The 18,750-nt window shown below is 35.9% G+C and overlaps 3 protein-coding genes across 4 annotated transcripts; 2 read left to right on the forward strand and 1 right to left on the reverse strand.

The window, feature by feature from the left end:
* Nucleotides 1–403: 403 nt before the first annotated feature.
* Nucleotides 404–9,538, forward strand: LOC104245354 (UTP:RNA uridylyltransferase 1). Its single transcript, XM_009800945.2, has 6 exons — nucleotides 404–1,333; nucleotides 5,217–5,585; nucleotides 6,800–7,023; nucleotides 7,106–7,169; nucleotides 8,750–8,946; nucleotides 9,082–9,538. Exons 1-6 carry the CDS (start codon nucleotides 485–487, stop codon nucleotides 9,290–9,292), a joined length of 1,914 nt encoding a protein of 637 aa, XP_009799247.2. The 5' UTR covers nucleotides 404–484; the 3' UTR covers nucleotides 9,293–9,538.
* Nucleotides 9,539–9,735: 197 nt separating this feature from the next.
* LOC104245355 (glyoxylate/hydroxypyruvate reductase HPR3) lies at nucleotides 9,736–15,777 on the reverse strand. The gene is made up of 2 exons (XM_070170411.1): nucleotides 15,339–15,777; nucleotides 9,736–10,253 (listed from the first exon to the last, which is right to left on the reverse strand). Exons 1-2 carry the CDS (start codon nucleotides 15,775–15,777, stop codon nucleotides 9,736–9,738), a joined length of 957 nt encoding a protein of 318 aa, XP_070026512.1.
* LOC104229908 (glyoxylate/hydroxypyruvate reductase HPR3) lies at nucleotides 15,119–18,676 on the forward strand. 2 transcript variants are annotated; one of them, XM_009782637.2, is made up of 3 exons: nucleotides 15,119–16,417; nucleotides 17,686–18,237; nucleotides 18,353–18,676. In XM_009782637.2, the coding sequence occupies exons 1-2, from the start codon at nucleotides 15,968–15,970 to the stop codon at nucleotides 18,205–18,207; spliced, it is 972 nt and encodes a 323-aa protein (XP_009780939.1). In that variant the 5' UTR covers nucleotides 15,119–15,967; the 3' UTR covers nucleotides 18,208–18,237; nucleotides 18,353–18,676. The 2 variants fall into 2 exon arrangements, with proteins under 2 accessions (XP_009780939.1, XP_009780938.1); XM_009782636.2 differs by having other exon boundaries at nucleotides 17,686–18,676.
* The last annotated feature ends 74 nt before the right edge of the window (nucleotides 18,677–18,750 follow it).

Below are 18,750 nucleotides of genomic sequence, written 5' to 3' on the forward strand. Positions count from 1 at the left end.
GGATAAGCTTATTATACCCGGTATGGATAATCTTCTACCGGGGATAATATTTATCCATAACTGGGTACTGAAAGGATAAGCTTATTATACCCGGTATGGATAATCTTCTACCGGGGGTAATGTTTATCCATAACTGGGTACTGAAAGGATAAGCTTATTATACCCGGTATGGATAATCTTCTACCGGGGATAATATTTATCCATAACTGGGTACTGAAAGGATAAGCTTATTATACCCGGTATGGATAATCTTCTACCGGGGGTAATGTTTATCCATAACTGGGTACTGAAAGGATAAGCTTATTATACCCGGTATGGATAATCTTCTACCGGGGATAATATTTATCCATAACTGGGTACTGAAAGGATAAGCTTATTATACCCGGTATGGATAATCTTCTCATCTCCTCCTGCCCACCCAAGTGGGTTTGGTCAAATTCAGCATGCTGGTGGCCCACTTGGATTTGGATCAGTAGGGGAAAACATGGGCAATTTGGGAATTTTCGGTGGTAATGCTATGCCCTATAATTCAACTCATGAGCTAGATCAAAATTTGACCTTTGGTTCGTTACGTAGAGATATTCGAGGCGATTTGGGTATACTAAATAATCGCCTCAATGGTGATTTAGCTGGTAAAGTTGGTAATTTTGCACAGAAAAACCAAGAATCAAGATTAGGGAATGTTAGGATGTTGAATGGTGTGGAGGGTAAGCTTGACAATGTTATTGGTTCGGGTCGAAAACAGCACGAGAGTTTGGGAAATTTGAGGGGTCTTGAGCAACAGAATAGTACTAGTGGTGGAGGTGGGGGTGAGAGTGGGGGTTTGGGGTGGGGAAGACAGTTTCAGAGTGGGAGTGTAAGAGGGGTGGTGCCACCACCAGGTTTTTCGGGCAAAGCGAGGAGCATTGGCTTTGAGCATAATGTGGATAAGGAGAAGAGCAATTTCGTTGAGTCGAACCATAGGGTTATTGGCTTGAATCATGAGAATGAAAGGGAAAGTAAGTATCTTCCCAGGAATGGTAAGAATTATGCAATTGTTTCGGATGGTCGAGGGATTTTTCGTCAGCTGGACTCGCCTGGCCCACTGGCAGGAAGTAAACTTCATTCTGTTTTGGCTTCTGATGTTGAGGATTCTATGTTGGAATTACAAGGTGAGGAAGCTGAGAGTGGAGAAGAAACTGGCAGTGGGATGAGGGATAAGCTAGGTAGAGGTTCCGCTCGAGGTCAAAGTGAATTGGATGATTTGGGAGAACAGCTTATCAGTTCTCTTGGACTCGAGGATGAATCAAACGAGAGAAGTGATAAAAAGAAACATCATGGCTCTCGTGATAAGGTATTTAGTACCCTCATTTATTCAGATTTAATGTGCTGGATTTGGTAATGTGCCTCCTTAGTCATTATTTAGCCTTCCTTGTGTGTTACAGTGGTTTAAAGAAATTGAATTGTTAATATACAATGGAAATACATACATGCACTGAAAATATTCGTAGCTTACAATGCATGGTCTTGTGCCCTTATGTATGCTAAAAGTTTCATCAGCAGATTAGGATTTAAGATTATTTCTTCACAGTTTATATTTGTAAAAGAAAATTTGTTTCAAGTACCTCCTTTTCTTTTATAGTACAATGTCTAACAATTTGTGATGTAATTCTTATAGTCGTAATACATCTTATTGATTTCCTTCCCATGCAATGACTGGATTTTGTATAACTAATTGACATGTTATCTGGCTTTCGCAGCACATATATGCGAGGCTGATAGCCTTGACTGTGAGCAACCATATGCACTGACTAGCTGAGTTACTAACTCATTGCATATAGAGGTGTATGTTAAATGCTACTAAAAATCCTCTTCAGTTTCTGCTTTCACAATTTGAATCAAAGTCCTTGGGAGCAAAAAAATATTTACCTGGAAATTCAGATTGATTTTGGGTGGTATTGCCTTAACAACATGAATCAGTGTGTCGAGCTAACTTGACATAAATTAGAGTTTCAGGATGGTTGGTATACTAGTCTTGTGGAGTTTTAATCTGAAATGAAGCACATCAGTTGAGATGTGAAAAATTGACTTTGTGGGTAATGTTACCCCTATTTGTCAATGTATCAAAATATATATGCTTTATCGAAGACAATTCTGACCAGCGTATTGTCGAAAGCTAGAAAATGACAAATTATAGAAAAAAAATATCTAGCTTTTTCACCCACGCATCTTTTCAAAGTGGATTGAACATCATAAGTACTTCCCTCTTTTTTTTGGCTAGTCAAGGAATACTTTCCTTGTCTCTAATTATTTTCTTTTTCCATCCTAATATCTGGTAAATTGGACTGTCTGGATGTCTCTTGCACAATCTATATCTATATTGTATTAAAAGCACGAAGCTCCTTAGCGAAATGTCGTTCGCCTTTTTTACCCCTTTAAAAGCAGCTCTCACATTAGACAAATAGGTAATTTATGCTACTTCCCTAATATTTAGGATTTTACAATCAATTAAAATTTGGTTCTTAAATATTTCCTTATTGAACTAGGTTAGGAAGTCCTAATACTCAGGATTTTAAAATTAATTGTGATTCTTATAGTCAAACTTACACCACATCAAAAGTGCTTAATAAATATTCCTAAATTTAATTGTTACTGTAGCCTACGATTAATAGGGAATATTATTAAAGCTGAAGTTGATTGACATGATCTGGATTCAAATATTATCTGTCATATACATATGCAAAATGTAATTACATAAACAATAAAAACTATTGAATCATGTATAAATTCCACAATATGCAAATATACATGAACATACATCAAGAAATAATAGTTCTTGTGAGATGAAATCATTAATCTTTGTAGAAGTGAAGAAAATAAAAGAAAAAAGATTAAAGTTACCTTGTTAAGAGTTAAAAAAAGAAGAAAGGGCAGCCCGGTGCACTAAGCTCCCGCTATGCGTGGGGTCCGGGGAAGGGCCGGACCACAAGGGTCTACTGTACGCAACCTTACTCTGCATTTTAGCAAGAGACTGTTTCCACGGTTCGAACCCGTCTTGTTAAGAGTCAAGCTTTTGAAATTTCTTTCGAGAGTACTGATCACACCAACTACATGATTTTTTCTAAAACTGAGTTTCAATATGATTTATTTTGCTGATCAAATCTCAGTAATATTTATTCAATGTGGTTCAACTAAAATATTATATATTAAATTATTTCCTTGTTTAAATTTTGGGCTGAGCTAATATTAAACTTTAAATCATCAATTTTTTTTATAATATTAGTAAATTGAATATAACAATAATTTTTCAAAAAATAATCTCACAATAAATTATAATTATAGTTGACTATAACAATAATTTTTCAAAAAATATTCTCACATACCACAATAATATACCTTTATGAGACAAGATTTCTTCCTACATTAAGCTACCGATATGGGATTAATTTTCATCCTTTTTAGGAACTTATTTTTTTATTTTATTTTATAACACAAACACATTATTTATAAGAATTTAAGTTATCTATTTATTTCTATACTAAATTAAAAGCACGAAGGCCTTTAGCAAATATCATTCACCTTTTTTTGCCCTTTAAAATATATTTTACATGACAAAATTGTCATTTGATTAACTTGTTAATATTTAGGATTTCAAAATTAACTATAATATTTTACTTATTAATGTTTAAAATACCAATATTTAATACTTTGAAAAATTGATTAAAATTTTACCTATATAAAACATGTATTTGTTTGAACTATATAACATAGCATAATTCGTTCCATCATGTCAAAGTTTGATTAATTAAAAGTTTTACTTCTGTAATCTTTATGAACGAAAATATTCGTAACCAAAATATTAGCGTCTGCTTATTTTGGACTCCTATTGTTATTTTTCCTTCCCTTCGTCAAAACCGAGGTAATTAATTTTTTATCTTCTTATTTTTTTGGTTTTGAATCTGTCAAGCATAATAAAATGCTTTATTGAAAGTAGTAGACTTTATAACTCTTAATAAAGAACTTCCACATGCTCGGTAAATACTTAGTAACTATCATATAGTTAATCCGTTAACAGCAACAACAATAACCTAGTCCCACAAGTGGGGTCTGAGGAGGGTAGTGTGTACGCAGACCTTACCCCTACCTCGAGGGAGTAAAGATAGTTAATCCGTTAAATTAAAAAAATTATGGAAAGAAACTAGTGAGTAACATTCATTTGAACTGAAATTATGTTCTCATTATTTTCATGAGATATCATGATGGCTATTTCCCATTGGATTTTTGATATATTTAATCATAATTCTTGAAAGATTATCAATAACACAAATTATAAATTAAATCTTTTGGTATTTGACAGATTTGGGAATAAAAAGGTTCATTTTTATTCCAAATAAAAAGAGCTTGGATAGTGGAAGAAGTAAGAAAATAGATTCGATTATAGTATATTATAAGAGTTCTTTGGCATTAAATTGCAGATTTGAAGGGAAAAAAAAGAGAGGCTGAGACAGTAAAAGACAAAGCTTATTCTAAATGAGTTGTCAATTATTTTTCTTTATTTTTTACATTCATTCGACTTGAGAAATTAAAAAATAATTCGGTAAAGTAAATAACTTAAAGTACAGTAGAACAAAGAAAGAAAGAAATTATAACAGTCACTCTTTAGTTCTTACTGAGTTAACAAGATCAGAAACAAATACAGGAGCAAACTGAAGAAAACAATCACTAGAGGGGACATGAAACCCTAAACAAGATTAATATTTATCATTTTTATGATTTTTAGTCTTGAATTTTTATTTTATAACTCAAACACTTTTTTTTAAATATTATGCATGTTGACTGTTTTAAAAAAAAGATTGTTCTCATTAATATGGGGTACACGCGCAAAGCGCATACCCTAAGACTAGTCTTTATAAAATTGTGTTACTGTATTCTACTTCTCTAGCATATTGTGTTCTATTGGTGTCTCTGCTACAACGTTCCAAAGATTTTAGCAATGATTGGTTGGGGTAAAGAGGAGCGGAGCGAAAGTGGAGGGGTAAAAAGGAAGCATGATATTTTTACTTTCTTCCAATTGCGCCAAACAATTGGAAGTAAATCATTAATATCTCATAAAGACGAAATAAACCAGTTAATCTCTCTCCCTTTTAAAAAGAACAGTTAATATCTCTACCCTTTCTCATATTCTTCTTGAAGCCAAATTTAGTGTTAGTGACTCACTTTTGTGCTGCTTTCATCAGGACTACCGATCAGATAAGAGAGGAGAATTTATACTCTGTCAGAGGATGAGAATGTTGAAAAGACAGATTGCATGTCGGAGTGACATTAATAGGATGAATGCTGCTTTGCTAGCTATATATGAGTCCTTAATACCTCCAGAAGAAGAAAAGGCAAAGCAGAAGCAGTTATTAGCACTTTTGGATAAAATTGTTAGCAAGGAATGGCCTGGCGCTCGGCTCTATGTTTATGGATCTTGTGCCAATTCTTTTGGTTTCTCGAAGAGCGATATTGATATTTGCCTTGCAATTGAGGATGCAAATATGGACAAATCAGAGGTATTGTTGAAGTTGGCTGACATGTTACAGTCAGACAATCTCCAGGATGTGCAGGTATTCCAAAAATCTTAGCTACACACCTACTGATGTTCATTTATGCACTATCCAGATACATGATGCACAACACATGCCAGACTGGCCTCTAAAGAGGGGTTTGGAGGGCGCTAGGGTTGGTCTCAGCCAAAGGGGAGGGAGGACCAATCCAAGATTTGCCAGGGGGGGTCTGTCCAAGGCTACTTTTTATTTTATTTAATTAGTTATTTATGGTTTTGCATATTGCAAACTGAAGAAAATAAAAGAAAATCGCCCTCTCAAAAAAAAAAAAAAAAAGAAACAAAGAAAATTGGACACGACTGTGTAAAAAAAAACTCTGTAGCCCTATAGATCTTGGAGAGTGAAGGATATAGAAGGACAAATTTAATTTTCTAGTTTTATAGAATGATTAATTTCATTTCAAAAACATAATACATGAACAGGCAGAAGTCATATGCGGTATTCATATAGCTAATTGCAACTGCTTTAGGATTGAGCCTGATTGAATCTATAGGTGAAAAATAATGAACGATTCATTCAATAAGTTGTTTAAATTATCGTCTGAATTAGAACTTTCTTGAATCTGTAAACTAAAATTATGTTTTTTATGAGTCTACGACTAAATTCTATTATCATTTCACTCTCATTACTTTTGACTTCAGAACGATGACACTTAATGGATATGTAAATATTGGCTAAATATTGGGGGTGGAAGATTGAAACCTTAGACTGGCATAATTTTGTGCTTGCGAGTTGCGTGTTGGTTTTAGGTGTTTTTTTTGGGTGTATTCGTCCGAGATCTAGCTACCAAAGTTGTGCTTGGGTGGTTTGATCATCCATTCAATTTACGAGTGCATTTCTCGAAACAATTGAAAATTCAACCATATATAGAGGTCAATGTGAAAACTTCAATGTGGATCCGACCAATTTTTTGGGCCACAAGACAGTTCGCATCAAGGCCATGACTAATCCCGGTTGAGGCAGGTTCTATTCATCAAGTGGAGAACAGGGTGTTGGGTGGTCCCTGGCCTCCCCTTGGTGGGCTGGACAAGTCCACTTGCCATGTTCGATACTTCAATCCAGAGTGGATCTAGAATCTTATGTGCTTCTGATTTGTTATGAGGTCCTTAGGTTGTGTGGTACACTTCCCCTATGGGGCGTGTTCAGCTTTGTTATCTGGTTAATCTTCTTGTAACACACATCTCAGTATGGTTTCTAACTAAGTTCCCGTACAGGCGCTAACGCGTGCTAGGGTGCCTATAGTCAAGCTTATGGATCCAGAAACTGGGATATCATGTGATATATGTGTGAATAATGTTTTGGCTGTTGTTAACACAAAGCTGCTTCGAGATTATGCACACATAGATGTGCGATTAAGGCAGTTGGCATTTATCGTCAAACACTGGGCTAAGTCGAGAGGGGTAAATGTAACTTACCAGGGGACATTATCTAGCTATGCGTAAGCCTACATTTTCTCAATTATTTTCTTTTCCTCTCTCATTCTCTTGTACAGTAGGCTAACTTTTATTTTCTTCTTCCAGGTATGTGCTAATGTGCATTCACTTTCTACAGCAGCGAAGACCTGCCATCCTTCCATGCCTACAGGTGTGTTTTCTTTAGCTCCTGTGCTATGATATATGCCTTGCATGTGAAACTTGTAAGATTTTTAAACTACCTGAACTGTTTGTCAGTAAGCCATCACTGCAAGGATGTGCGAACTATGTGTTGTTTGGTTGAGTGTGAATGACTTTCCTCATCAATTGTAATCAGGGGTGGAGCTAGTGTGTTGGTCATGGGTTCGGTCGAACCTACTAACTTTGGTTTAAATTCTGTATTTTTTTTATGAAATTCATTGAATATGTACAAGTTATTAACTTGGAACCCAGTAAATTAAAAAACTAGAATCCCGAACCCATAAACTTCGAATACTAGCTCCGCCTCTGATGGTAAATCTTTTCCTCTAGACAATGACTCTGCAAATTAATAGTTGTTTGACTTTGATTGAGCTCAAATTACTTTTGCTCAATCTATTCTGGTCATATGTACAGTGACTCTTCTTTCCTTCACGTGCTCCTTCAGTTAAGCATGTATAGTTTTCCGTGAAGAACAAAACTGTTTCTTCTTGGTTTCCCTGTATGATTGTCCGCATGGATGCATTTGGAACTTATGAGCTGTGGCTGTTCATGCCTTAAAATTCTCAGCATCTTGTACTAGTTAATTTACCCTCTCAGCAAAAGACACCAAGATTCTGTCCTGTATTCTAAAAGGTAGGATTTAAAAAGTATGATCAAGAAAGAACTTAAATGATTCCTTCTGGAGAAAAAAGGACTATAAATGTTTTATGCACATGGGCAAATGAAAAGAATGAGCAATTAGCTTTAACATTTACCATAAAGTAATATGAAACATGCATGTTGTTTTCCTTCTTTTTTTCCTGTCTACAAATTATGTGTAGTTCATTTACTTTCATTTGGTTCATCAATTTCTTTTGAAAAAAGTTAATCAATTTATTAATTTGTCATAACTCCGATAATTTGGAACGATAATGTGTCATGTCTTTGGGTTGGAATATTTACCCTTTACATGTGTTACTTCTCGGGCTTGCAAACTGGTTGGGATATCAAGGTCTTGTCTAGTGGTGGCAAAGTGGATTAAAAAGATAATTAACCATCCATATTATCCTCTTAAAAATGAATTGGATAATGAACTTTTAAAATGGGTCAAATATGGATAAGATTCATATTATCCACTTAAAAAATGGATAATCAATGTGTTTAACTTTTACATTTGCAAAAACTCAATTTGGTGGTTCCTCAAATTTGGGAGACTAGGAATCCTCCCAGAAGTGATCATATTCAAGAAGCTATGGATAATATGGATATTCATATTATCTACTGGTTAACCCATTTTCTATCCGTATTAAATATGGCGGGTCAGATTTTTTTTAATCCGTTTTTGGCATCACCTATAACCTGCCCGTTTGCCACCCCTAGTCTTGTCTTTGATCTATTCCTGCTATATATTTCTTAACTCATAAGAGAAACCAAAAAACTTAAGTCTAGAGGGGAGGGGGGAGGGTGGTATTCAGGCAAATGTGTAATTGGAAGGGGACTTCTATCTATGTGTTACTTTATATGAAGATAGTTATTCTTTTTTCATTTTCATTTCCCCTATTCGCTTATCAGGGAATGCAGCCAACCTACTCTGTTACCGTTGACAACGTTGAATGTGCTTACTTTGATAAAGTGGAAAAGCTTTGTGGTTTTGGATCCCACAATGGGGAAAGTCTTGCTCGGTTGGTGTGGGCATTCTTCAACTACTGGGCCTATTGTCATGATTATGCAAATGATGTTATTTCTGTTCGTACTGGAAGCATATTGAGGTAGGTCATTGCAGCTAAACAACTGTCTTGTTGATTATTTGTTTTCTGAAGATCTTCAAAATGAAATGGCATTAGTCATATAATGGTTCTGTTTTGGGTTGCTTACTACTCCTCTTCCTGTATCGTTATGTACAGCAAGCGAGCCAAAGACTGGACTAGGAGGATTGGGAACGACCGCCATCTGATATGCATTGAGGATCCTTTTGAGGTTTCTCATGATCTTGGTAGGGTGGTAGACAAGTTCAGCATAAGAGTACTGAGGGAAGAGTTCGAACGCGCTGCTGAAATAATGCAGTGTGACCCGAACCCCTGTGTCAAGCTCTTTGAGCCCTATATACCTAGCTGAGTTTGCCTTTTTCCTCAAGGAAACTGTTCCATAATAATAAGGATGCCCTTTTGGATGTAAATTCGTTATTAAGTTCGTTTTTTTCTCTCTTCTCGTTTTTGCTTTCACCTAAATGTATTTAGGAATTAGGTGCTTTTGATCATCATCTAGGTGTCTATTTTTGTATGTAAAGAACATTCTCCTAGAATTCTGTGGTACATATTTATGTTGCGTATTATTAAGGCATGGAATTGTTGCAATGGTAAACTTGATTTGTATGCTGGCACTCTAGATTCGTGGATGATAACCATAGTACTTGATTTGTATGCTGAAGGAACCACAGTGTAGAACTTGCATTTTAGCTGGAGGTAAATTAATTAGTCAATGATGATACATGTATACTTTGTGAGGAATTGACATGAGGTCAAATCTGAACCTGAAAAGACCCAGTTCTAGCTCTCTATTCATTCATCTATTACTGGAGAAATCAATGGTATATTCGAGAAAAATGCTTCTAAGTTAGCCAGAACAAGTTGGAAAGCATCGCGAAAAGCTTCTTCAGTGAAAGCAGCTCTATGTGGTGTAAGAACAACATTATCCAATGCAATTAACTCTTGAGGAACCTTAGGTTCATTCTCAAACACATCCAAACCTGCACCTGCGATCTCACCTTCAACCAAGAATTTCACCAGTTCTTTCTCATCAACTATGGGTCCACGAGCAATGTTGTTGAGAATGCCATCCTTTCCCAATGCTTTTAGAACATCCTTGTCAATCAGGTGACGAGTTTCGACGGTCAATGTACAGCATATGACGAGGATGTTACAGGTCAATGCAAGTTCACAAACGTTTGGGTAGAAGTTGTAGGGAACTGGTTTCTTTTGCCTAGAGTTGTATGAAATTTTGCAGCCAAATGCCTCTAGCCTTATTGCAACTTTTAGACCAATGTTGCCTAAATCAACTATTCCCACATGCTTACCTCCCAAAATTAAAAGAAAATTATAAAATTGGACCTAATAAATTTACTGCTGTAATAAAATAAAAGTAATGCAGTAAAATGTAAATAAGAAGAGATAGAAAGAAGGGAGAAGTGTTTTCTTCTTTCACTTTGGTGTAATTTTTCATTGCAATTACATGACCTTTTATAGGTATAAAAAGTAAAGATGATGGACATAAAATAGGAAATTTAATCTTTAAGTTATTCACAACATGGACATCCAATGTAGCATCCAATGTAGTATCCAAAGTAGTATCCAATGTACAAACTATTCATAGCACTCCCCCTTGGATGTCCATGTAAGATAATGTGCCTCACTAAAAACTTACAAAAAAAATATTGGGATGTACATAGTTATTTATAATATGCATTGCTTGCTACCTCATTAAAAACCTTACCAGGAAAACCCAGTGCGACAAAAACTTGGTTAAGGAAAAGAGTGCAGCGTGTAGTTACTCCCCCTGATGAAAAATCACTTAATGTCTCGAAGACGACGCATTCCAATCTTATATATCAGCTTTTCAAATATTGAGGTTGGTAATGCCTTAGTGAACAGATCAACCAAATTATCACTTGAACGAACTTGTTGTACATCTATTTCACCATTCTTCTGAAGATCATGAGTGAAAAAGAATTTCGGTGAAATGTGTTTTGTTCTATCTCCTTTGATATATCCTCCTTTCAATTGAGCTATGCATGCAGCATTGTCTTCATACAATATTGTTGGAATATTCTCTTTCGAAGAAAGACCACATGTTTGCTGAATGTGTTGAGTTATAGATCTTAACCAAACGCATTCTCGACTTGCTTCGTGAATGGCTATTATCTCTGCATGATTTGAAGAAGTAGCAACCATAGTTTGTTTTGTCGAACGCCATGATATGGCTGTACCTCCACTTGTAAATAAATAGCCTGTCTGAGATCGACCTTTGTGTGGATCAGACAAATATCCTGCATCTGCATAACCAATCAATGATGGCTTGGATTCATTTGAATAAAATAAACCCATATCAATGGTCCCTTGGAGGTATCTGAATATATGTTTAATACCATTCCAGTGTCTTTGTGTTGGCGAAGTACTAAATCTTGCCAATAAGCTTACTGAGAAAGCTATATCTGGTCGGGAATTATTGGCAAGATACATTAATGCCCCAATTGCACTAAGATATGGTACTTCGGCACCAAGAAGCTCTTCATCATTTTCATGAGGTCGGAATGGATCTTTCTTTATATCAAGTGATCTCACAACCATCGGGGTACTCAATGGATGTGCTTTATCCATATAGAATCGCTTTAAAATCTTTTCGGTGTATGTCGATTGATGGACAAATATTCCATCTTTCATATACTCAATTTGTAGACCAAGACAAAATTTTGTCTTTCCAAGATCTTTCATTTCAAATTCTTTCTTCAAACAGTCTACTGTTTTTGGAAGCTCCCCAGGAGTTCCAATGATATTTAAATCATCAACATACACGGCGATTATAACAAATTCAGATCCAGACCTTTTTATAAAGACACAGGGACAAATTGGATCATTCTTGTACCCTTCTTTCAACAGGTATTCACTCAGGCGATTGTACCACATACGTCCTGATTGTTTCAATCCGTATAAAGATTTCTGAAGCTTTATTGAACAAGTTTCTCGAAAATTTTTATATGCTTCTGGCACTTTAAATCCCTCAGGTACTTTCATAAAAATTTCGTTGTCTAATGATCCATACAAATAGGCTGTAACAACATCCATTAGATGCATATCAAGTTTTTCTTGCACTGCCATATTTATGAGATACCTGAAGGTGATAGCATCCACTACAGGAGAATATGTCTCCATATAATCAATTCCAGGCCTTTGGGAAAACCCTTGTGCCACAAGTCGTGCTTTATATCTAACGACTTCATTTTTATCATTTCGTTTTCGCACAAAAACCCATTTATACCCTACTGGCTTTATGCCTTCAGGTGTTCGAACTATGGGTCCGAAGACTTCACGTTTTCCAAGTGAAGTTAACTCTGCCTGGATAGCGTCTTTCCATTTTGGCCAATCATTTCTCTGTCTACATTCATTGACAGATTTTGGTTCAAGATCCTCATCTTGTTGCATTATTTCAACAGCAACATTATAAGCAAAAATGTTATCGATAACAATATTATTTCGGTTCCATCTTTTCCCGGTTGAGACGTAACTTATTGATATCTCTTCATTTTCATTATTTTTAGGTACCTGGACCTCCCCTAAGGTCTTATCATTTGTTACGTCTTGGGGCTCTTCTTGAGCCACTACCTCTGTGTTATGTTCACTTTGATCACTTGCTCCTTTTCTTCTTCGAGGATTTTTATCTTTAGAACCGATTGGTCTACCACGTTTCAAGCATGGCTTAGACTCATTTGCTTTAATTAATTGTTCTGTCGGGATATCAACTCGAATTGGAGCATTAGCAGCTGGAATATGTGACTTAGTCACCCTTGGTAGGTTAGTGAATGCATCTGGCAATTGATTTGCAATATTTTGTAAATGAATAATCTTTTGAACCTCTTGTTCACATTGATTTGTTCGAGGATCTAAATGAGACAGTGATAATGCATTCCAATCTATCTTCTTTTTCAGTTGTTTATTTTCTCCCCCTAATATTGGATATACTAATTCATTAAAATGACAATCAGAAAATCTTGCCGTAAATAAATCTCCAGTCATCGGCTCTAGATATTTTATAATAGAAGGAGATTCATATCCAACATATATCCCCAACCTTCTTTGAGGACCCATCTTTGTGCGTTGTGGTGGAGCAATTGGAACATATATCGCACAACCAAAGATCCTAAGATGGGAAATATTTGGCTCCTGACCAAAAGCCAATTGCAATGGGGAGACTTTATGATAACTTGTGGGCCTTATCTGCACAAGTGTTGTTGCGTGCAAAATAGCATGACCCCATACTGAAATGAGAAGTTTTATTCTCATAAGCATTGGTCTAGCAATTAATTGGAGGCGTTTGATCAATGATTCTGCTAGACCATTTTGTGTATGAACATGAGCAACCGGATGCTCAATTGTTATCCTAGTTGAAATACAATAATCATTAAAGGCTTGGGATGTAAACTCACCGGCATTATCAAGACGAATTGTCTTAATTGCATAATCTGGAAATTGTGCTCTTAGCTTTATTATTTGAGCCAACAATCTCGCAAATGCCATATTGCGAGTTGATAGTAAGCACACATGTGACCATCTTGTAGATGCATCTATCAAAACCATATAATATTTGAATGGTCCACATGGAGGGTGAATGGGCCCACATATATCACCTTGTATACGTTCCAGAAATGCAGGGGATTCCATCCTAACTTTAATAGTTGATGGTCTAATAATTAATTTTCCTTGAGAACACGCAGCACAAGAGAATTCCTTAAATTGAAGAATCTTCTGATTCTTCATTGCATGTCCATGTGAATTCTCAATTATTTTACGCATCATATTAGAACCAGGATGGCCCAACCGGTCATGCCAAATAATAAAATTATCTTGATTAGTAAACTTCTCGTTTACTACGGCATGTGTTTCAATCCTGCTAATACTTGTGTAGTATAAGCCGGAGGAAAGAGCAGGTAACATTTCAAGCACATATTTCTTACCGGACATTATTGTAGTAATATAAAGATATTCAATCTTTTCATCATTTGTAGTCTCAATATGATAGCCATTTTGGCGAATATCTTTGAAACTTAATAAGTTTCTTTGAGATTTACTACAATATAGTGCTTCATCAATAGCCAAATTTGTTCCTCCTGGTAGTAATAAATTGGCTCTTCCAGAACCTTCAATTAATCTTGTACTACCGGATATTGTATTAACATTCGCTTCTTTCATTACCAAATAAGAGAAATATCTCTTATCTTTTAAAATAGTGTGTGTTGTAGCACTATCCAGAAGACATATATCATCTTTATTAATCTTGAGTCCAACTGAAGACTGGGGAATTTTCATATTCTTCATAAAAAAGACAAATAATACATCATAAGAAATATGAAAGACAAGCAGGAAAAAAACATTAAGAAATACATTAGAAATGTAGAAACTAGCAACACATGACGACCATGTCCACGACCACGATAATTATTTTGTTTTCTTTCAAACTTATCATACGTTGCTACATCATTCACTTCCGAAAATGGAGCTGACCCAGTGGGACGAACTTCATGATTTTTCATTAATAGAGTATTATTCTGCTCAGCTATAAGTAGGCATGTGATTAACTAAGAATATTTCTTAAAACGTTTTTCACGGTATTGTTGTTATAGCACCACATTTGAAGCGTGAAAAGTAGAAAATATTTTTTCCAATAAGTCCTCATCTGTGATAGTGTCTCCACATAATTTTAATAGAGAACTTACTTTAAAGATAGCAGAATTATACTCACTTACGGTTTTAAAGTCTTGCAACCTTAAATGTATCCACTCATACCGAGCTTTTGGTAATACCGTAAGTTTTAGGTGGTCATATCGATCCTTCAAATTAATCCATAATTCAAGTGGATCTTTTACGGTTAAATATTCAGTTTTTAACCCTTCATGTAGATGATGACGAAGGAAAATCATGGCCTTCGCTTTATCCTGATTTGATACTTCATTTCATTGTATAATAATATTTCCAAGACCTTTAGCGTCAAGGTGAATTTCAGCATCAAGAACCCAAGATAAATAGTTCCTTCCGGTGATGTCAAGTGCCACAAATTCAAGTTTTGATAAATTTGACATAGTGAAAACTTAATAAAATATTAGAGCTTCGTGCTGATAACGTGTAATAAAATAAAAGTGATGCAATAAAATGTAAATAAGAAGAGATAGAAAGAAGGGAGAAGTATTTTCTTCTTTCACTTTGGTGTAATTTTTTCATTGCAATTACATGACCTTTTATAGGCATAAAAAGTAAAGATGATAGACATAAAATAGAAAATTTAATCTTTAAGTTATTCATAACATGGACATCAATATAGCATCCAAAGTAGTATGCACGTACAAACTATTAAAATACAACTACAAGATTTTCTTATGGTGAAAATGAATATTGTTGTAGCTTGGAACCCAAAGGATAGTAAATATTTTTAGGCCAAATTCCGGTGCGAACAAACCGATCACCGGAGCTAATTTTCCCAAGTACGTCAATCAACAAACCTACACCGATATCAGCAGTATCCTCAGAAAAGACATCAGCAGTATTAGCAACGGCGATACCTCGGCGACGGCACTCAGGGAGATCGATATGGTTGAAGCCGGTGCTAGCAGTGACAACGAGCTTAAGAGAAGGAAGACGGCGGAGTATGTCGCTAGTGATTGGGCTCTTGCCATAGCAGATGAGTGCCTTAGTGGACTGCGCGTGGGTCTGTAAAAAGTGTTTAGTAGAGAGTGGAGATTCGTAAGCTTTGAGGAGTTTGAATTTTTGGGAGAATTGTTGTTGGTGGATGATGAATACTGGAGCTGGATGAATTACTAACAGCTCTGGCAGCTCCATTTTCTACTTCAGATTTTGATCAAATGCTTGTATTTTTGTCTTTTGATGGTTGGAAATTAAACTAAAATAATTTAATGTAAATCAAACTCATCAATTTGTCCCTAGCTTTTCTTTTATTGGTGGGACCCTGTGGCCCCAAAACAAAAAGGAGCATCGTCCAATCTCAGTGAGTTACTCTCAAAATTCATCAATGGCAGAACCGAAGAAGGAGCTGCCGGTGGTGATAGTACTGGGCCGGCCATCGGTTCTTAATTTCTACGGCGACCAATTTTCCTCAAAATTCCGACTCCTAAAGCCATGGGAATCTTCACTTCCATTGGACCAATTCATTTCCACACACGCTCAATCCGTACAGGCTATGTTTTGCACTGGCACGACCTGCGTTACTCCATCGTTGCTCCGCCAACTTCCTTCTCTTCGGGTAATCGTTACCACCAGCGCCGGCCTTAACCATATGGATCTCGACGAGTGCCGCCGCCTCGGAATTTCCGTTGCTAACGCTGGTACCGTTTTCTCGGAGGATGTAGCTGATTTTGCTGTTGGATTGTTAATTGACGTTCTAAGAAAAGTATCTGCTGCTAATCGGTTTGTTAAGAATGGACTTTGGCCTCTTCATGGGGACTACCCACTTGCTTCCAAGGTACTGTCACTTAGCTTTCTCCATTGATATCTTAAAATTTTGTGTGCGGATTGTAATTTTTTTTTTCTTGTTACGATTTGGTAATTGTTGTTCAACTCATAGTTGCGTTTTAGAACTCTCACATATATATGTGGTTACGAAAATCATCCATTTTGGTTAAACAAGAATAACCTGGGAATGTGCCTAAAGTTCATAGGTTGCCCTATTCGGGCATGTTTAAGCTCCTAGATTTGGGTACTATGTTCTATCATGGCTTAGTTAGCTCAGTAGGACTTCGACTTCCTCTTGCTTTAAATATAAGAGATGGGTAATGTGTTGGGCTAAGAGTTAAATCGTTTGAACAAGATTTTGAAGTTGAAAAAAAGAGTATTTGAAGTTGAAGTTGGAAAAGATCATTTGGAATTTTTTTGCACATGAATATAACTTAGAAAAAAGATGAAGTTTTGTAAGTGAGACGTGTTATTTGACTTGAAATACTTCTCAAACAATTCTTTCAACTTCTAATTCTCTATTTCTAGTTGAAGTTGAAATAATGGACAAAATTGTAAAACAAACATTGATTTGCATATAATTTTCTATATTTGCATATAATATTTGGTCAAAGCTATGTTCGAATTCTTACAAAGTTAAATGAATGCATTAGTGTCCCTGACAATGACTATATCGCTTGCTTCCTGGCCAATCGAAGAATGAATTGTTTAGCATCAAAACAAGAACTTGGCATTTGAAGTGGGAAAAAGCTATTAGACGTCGAGGGACTATTGCACGCCGAAATATGCACGGAAAGTTTTGAGATATATGAGTCAAAGTCCTTCTCATATTATTTCCTAAACGTTCTTTGTTTAAATTTGAGACCTGCACTTTAAATATAAAATTTAAAAGCATGTAACAAATTGAATTATATAATAACGCGAAGTTCAAAATTTGGTGCCCATTTTGGCAAATACTGGTGTAAGATTATGATAGTTTATGTACTAGTGTCTAATTCTTAGCTTTAATATAAATACTGGTGTAAGATTATGATAGTTCTGAAACTGTGGTTGTCTTTGTATAATGTTTCTTGAAGCTAAGATTGGACTTCAGTTGGTTAAGTTTGGAACAGTACTTGTTGCAACAGGCTAGTACCATGTGTGCCATGGTCTTATCTGTCATCAACTGGTTTCCTTGATTGTTCATTATCCTTAAGATTTCAGGTCTACTAAATTTTCTTGTGTGGATAACTTCTGCATTTCTAATTGCATATTCTTGATGGTAATTGATGATGGCAGGTGGGAGGCAGGAAAGTTGGAATTGTTGGGCTGGGAAGCATAGGCCTAGAAGTTGCAAAAAGGCTTGAAGCATTTGGCTGCATTATATCATACCAGTCGAGGAAGAAAAAGCCTGTTGTCTACCCTTTCTATCCCGACGTTCATGAACTAGCAACCAAATGTGATGTCCTTGTCATTTGTTGTGCATTGACAGACCAAACTCATCACCTGATCAATAAAGAGGTTCTACTGGCACTCGGTAAAGAAGGAATAATCATTAATATTGCTAGAGGAGCCATAATCAATGAGATGGAGTTGGTGCAGTGTTTGGTGCAGGGAGAGATTGCAGGTGCTGGCTTGGATGTTTTCGAGAATGAACCTAATGTTCCTGAAGAGCTCCTTTCTTTGGATAATGTTGTACTGTCTCAACATGTCGCTTTTTTGACCGAGGATTCTTTTCGAGATTTATATGAACTCATGTCAGGGAATTTGGAAGCTTTCTTCTTGAAAAAACCTTTGCTTTCTCCAGTTTTTGATGACTGAGAAATTCTTTTCAACTGGGAGATCTATATCGTATCCTGATCTGTCTTCATATTATCAACGTCTCATTCTGGATATTCTTAGCAAAACTGGAGTATGAATTTTCCTTTTGTCCCGCTGGACTAAAAAATTCTTAACCTGTTGGCAGACTAGAGGAAGCAAATCGTGTAATGGAAAAGCATTCTCTATACCAAATGCGAAATGATTGTGCTACAGCTAGGAAAGAAGCAATTTGATTCATCTGCTACAGTCTGCAGAAAGAAGCTGTTTATTTATGCCATTATACATGTGCACATGCAAATGCTAGTCGTATACAACTTTCAGTGTTTTATTTCGGTGATGTTAGACATAAAAATCTGCCAATATGAGTTTCTATTTTTAAAGTGTAGTTTCTCTGTGATCTGATATTAAGGGGTTTCTCCTTGGAGTGTGAAAATAGAATTTTCAGTTGATTGTCGATGTTACATGTATGTACTAGTGTCTAATTCTTAGCTTTAATATATAGTCATGGCAATCTGGCAATCACCTTTACTCCATTAAAATTTA

The sequence above is a fragment of the Nicotiana sylvestris genome, chromosome 1, assembly GCF_000393655.2.
Source record: "Nicotiana sylvestris chromosome 1, ASM39365v2, whole genome shotgun sequence".
In the NCBI taxonomy this organism is placed as follows: domain Eukaryota; kingdom Viridiplantae; phylum Streptophyta; class Magnoliopsida; order Solanales; family Solanaceae; genus Nicotiana; species Nicotiana sylvestris.

What these genes read in the sequence shown, in the direction of transcription:
- LOC104245354 (XM_009800945.2), top strand. Translation starts at nt 485, where the DNA reads ATGGGCAATTTGGGAATTTTCGGTGGTAATGCTATGCCCTATAATTCA. An exon ending in ATCATGGCTCTCGTGATAAG is followed by an intron (nt 1,334 to 5,216) that starts GTATTTAGTACC and finishes TGCTTTCATCAG; the next exon opens with GACTACCGATCAGATAAGAG. An exon ending in CGTACTGGAAGCATATTGAG is followed by an intron (nt 8,947 to 9,081) that starts GTAGGTCATTGC and finishes CGTTATGTACAG; the next exon opens with CAAGCGAGCCAAAGACTGGA.
- LOC104245355 (XM_070170411.1), bottom strand. Translation starts at nt 15,777, where the DNA reads ATGGAGCTGCCAGAGCTGTTAGTAATTCATCCAGCTCCAGTATTCATC. An exon ending in TCCTTTGGGTTCCAAGCTAC is followed by an intron (nt 10,254 to 15,338) that starts AACAATATTCAT and finishes TTTTAATTTTGG; the next exon opens with GAGGTAAGCATGTGGGAATA.
- LOC104229908 (XM_009782636.2), top strand. Translation starts at nt 15,968, where the DNA reads ATGGCAGAACCGAAGAAGGAGCTGCCGGTGGTGATAGTACTGGGCCGG. An exon ending in ACTACCCACTTGCTTCCAAG is followed by an intron (nt 16,418 to 17,685) that starts GTACTGTCACTT and finishes TGATGATGGCAG; the next exon opens with GTGGGAGGCAGGAAAGTTGG.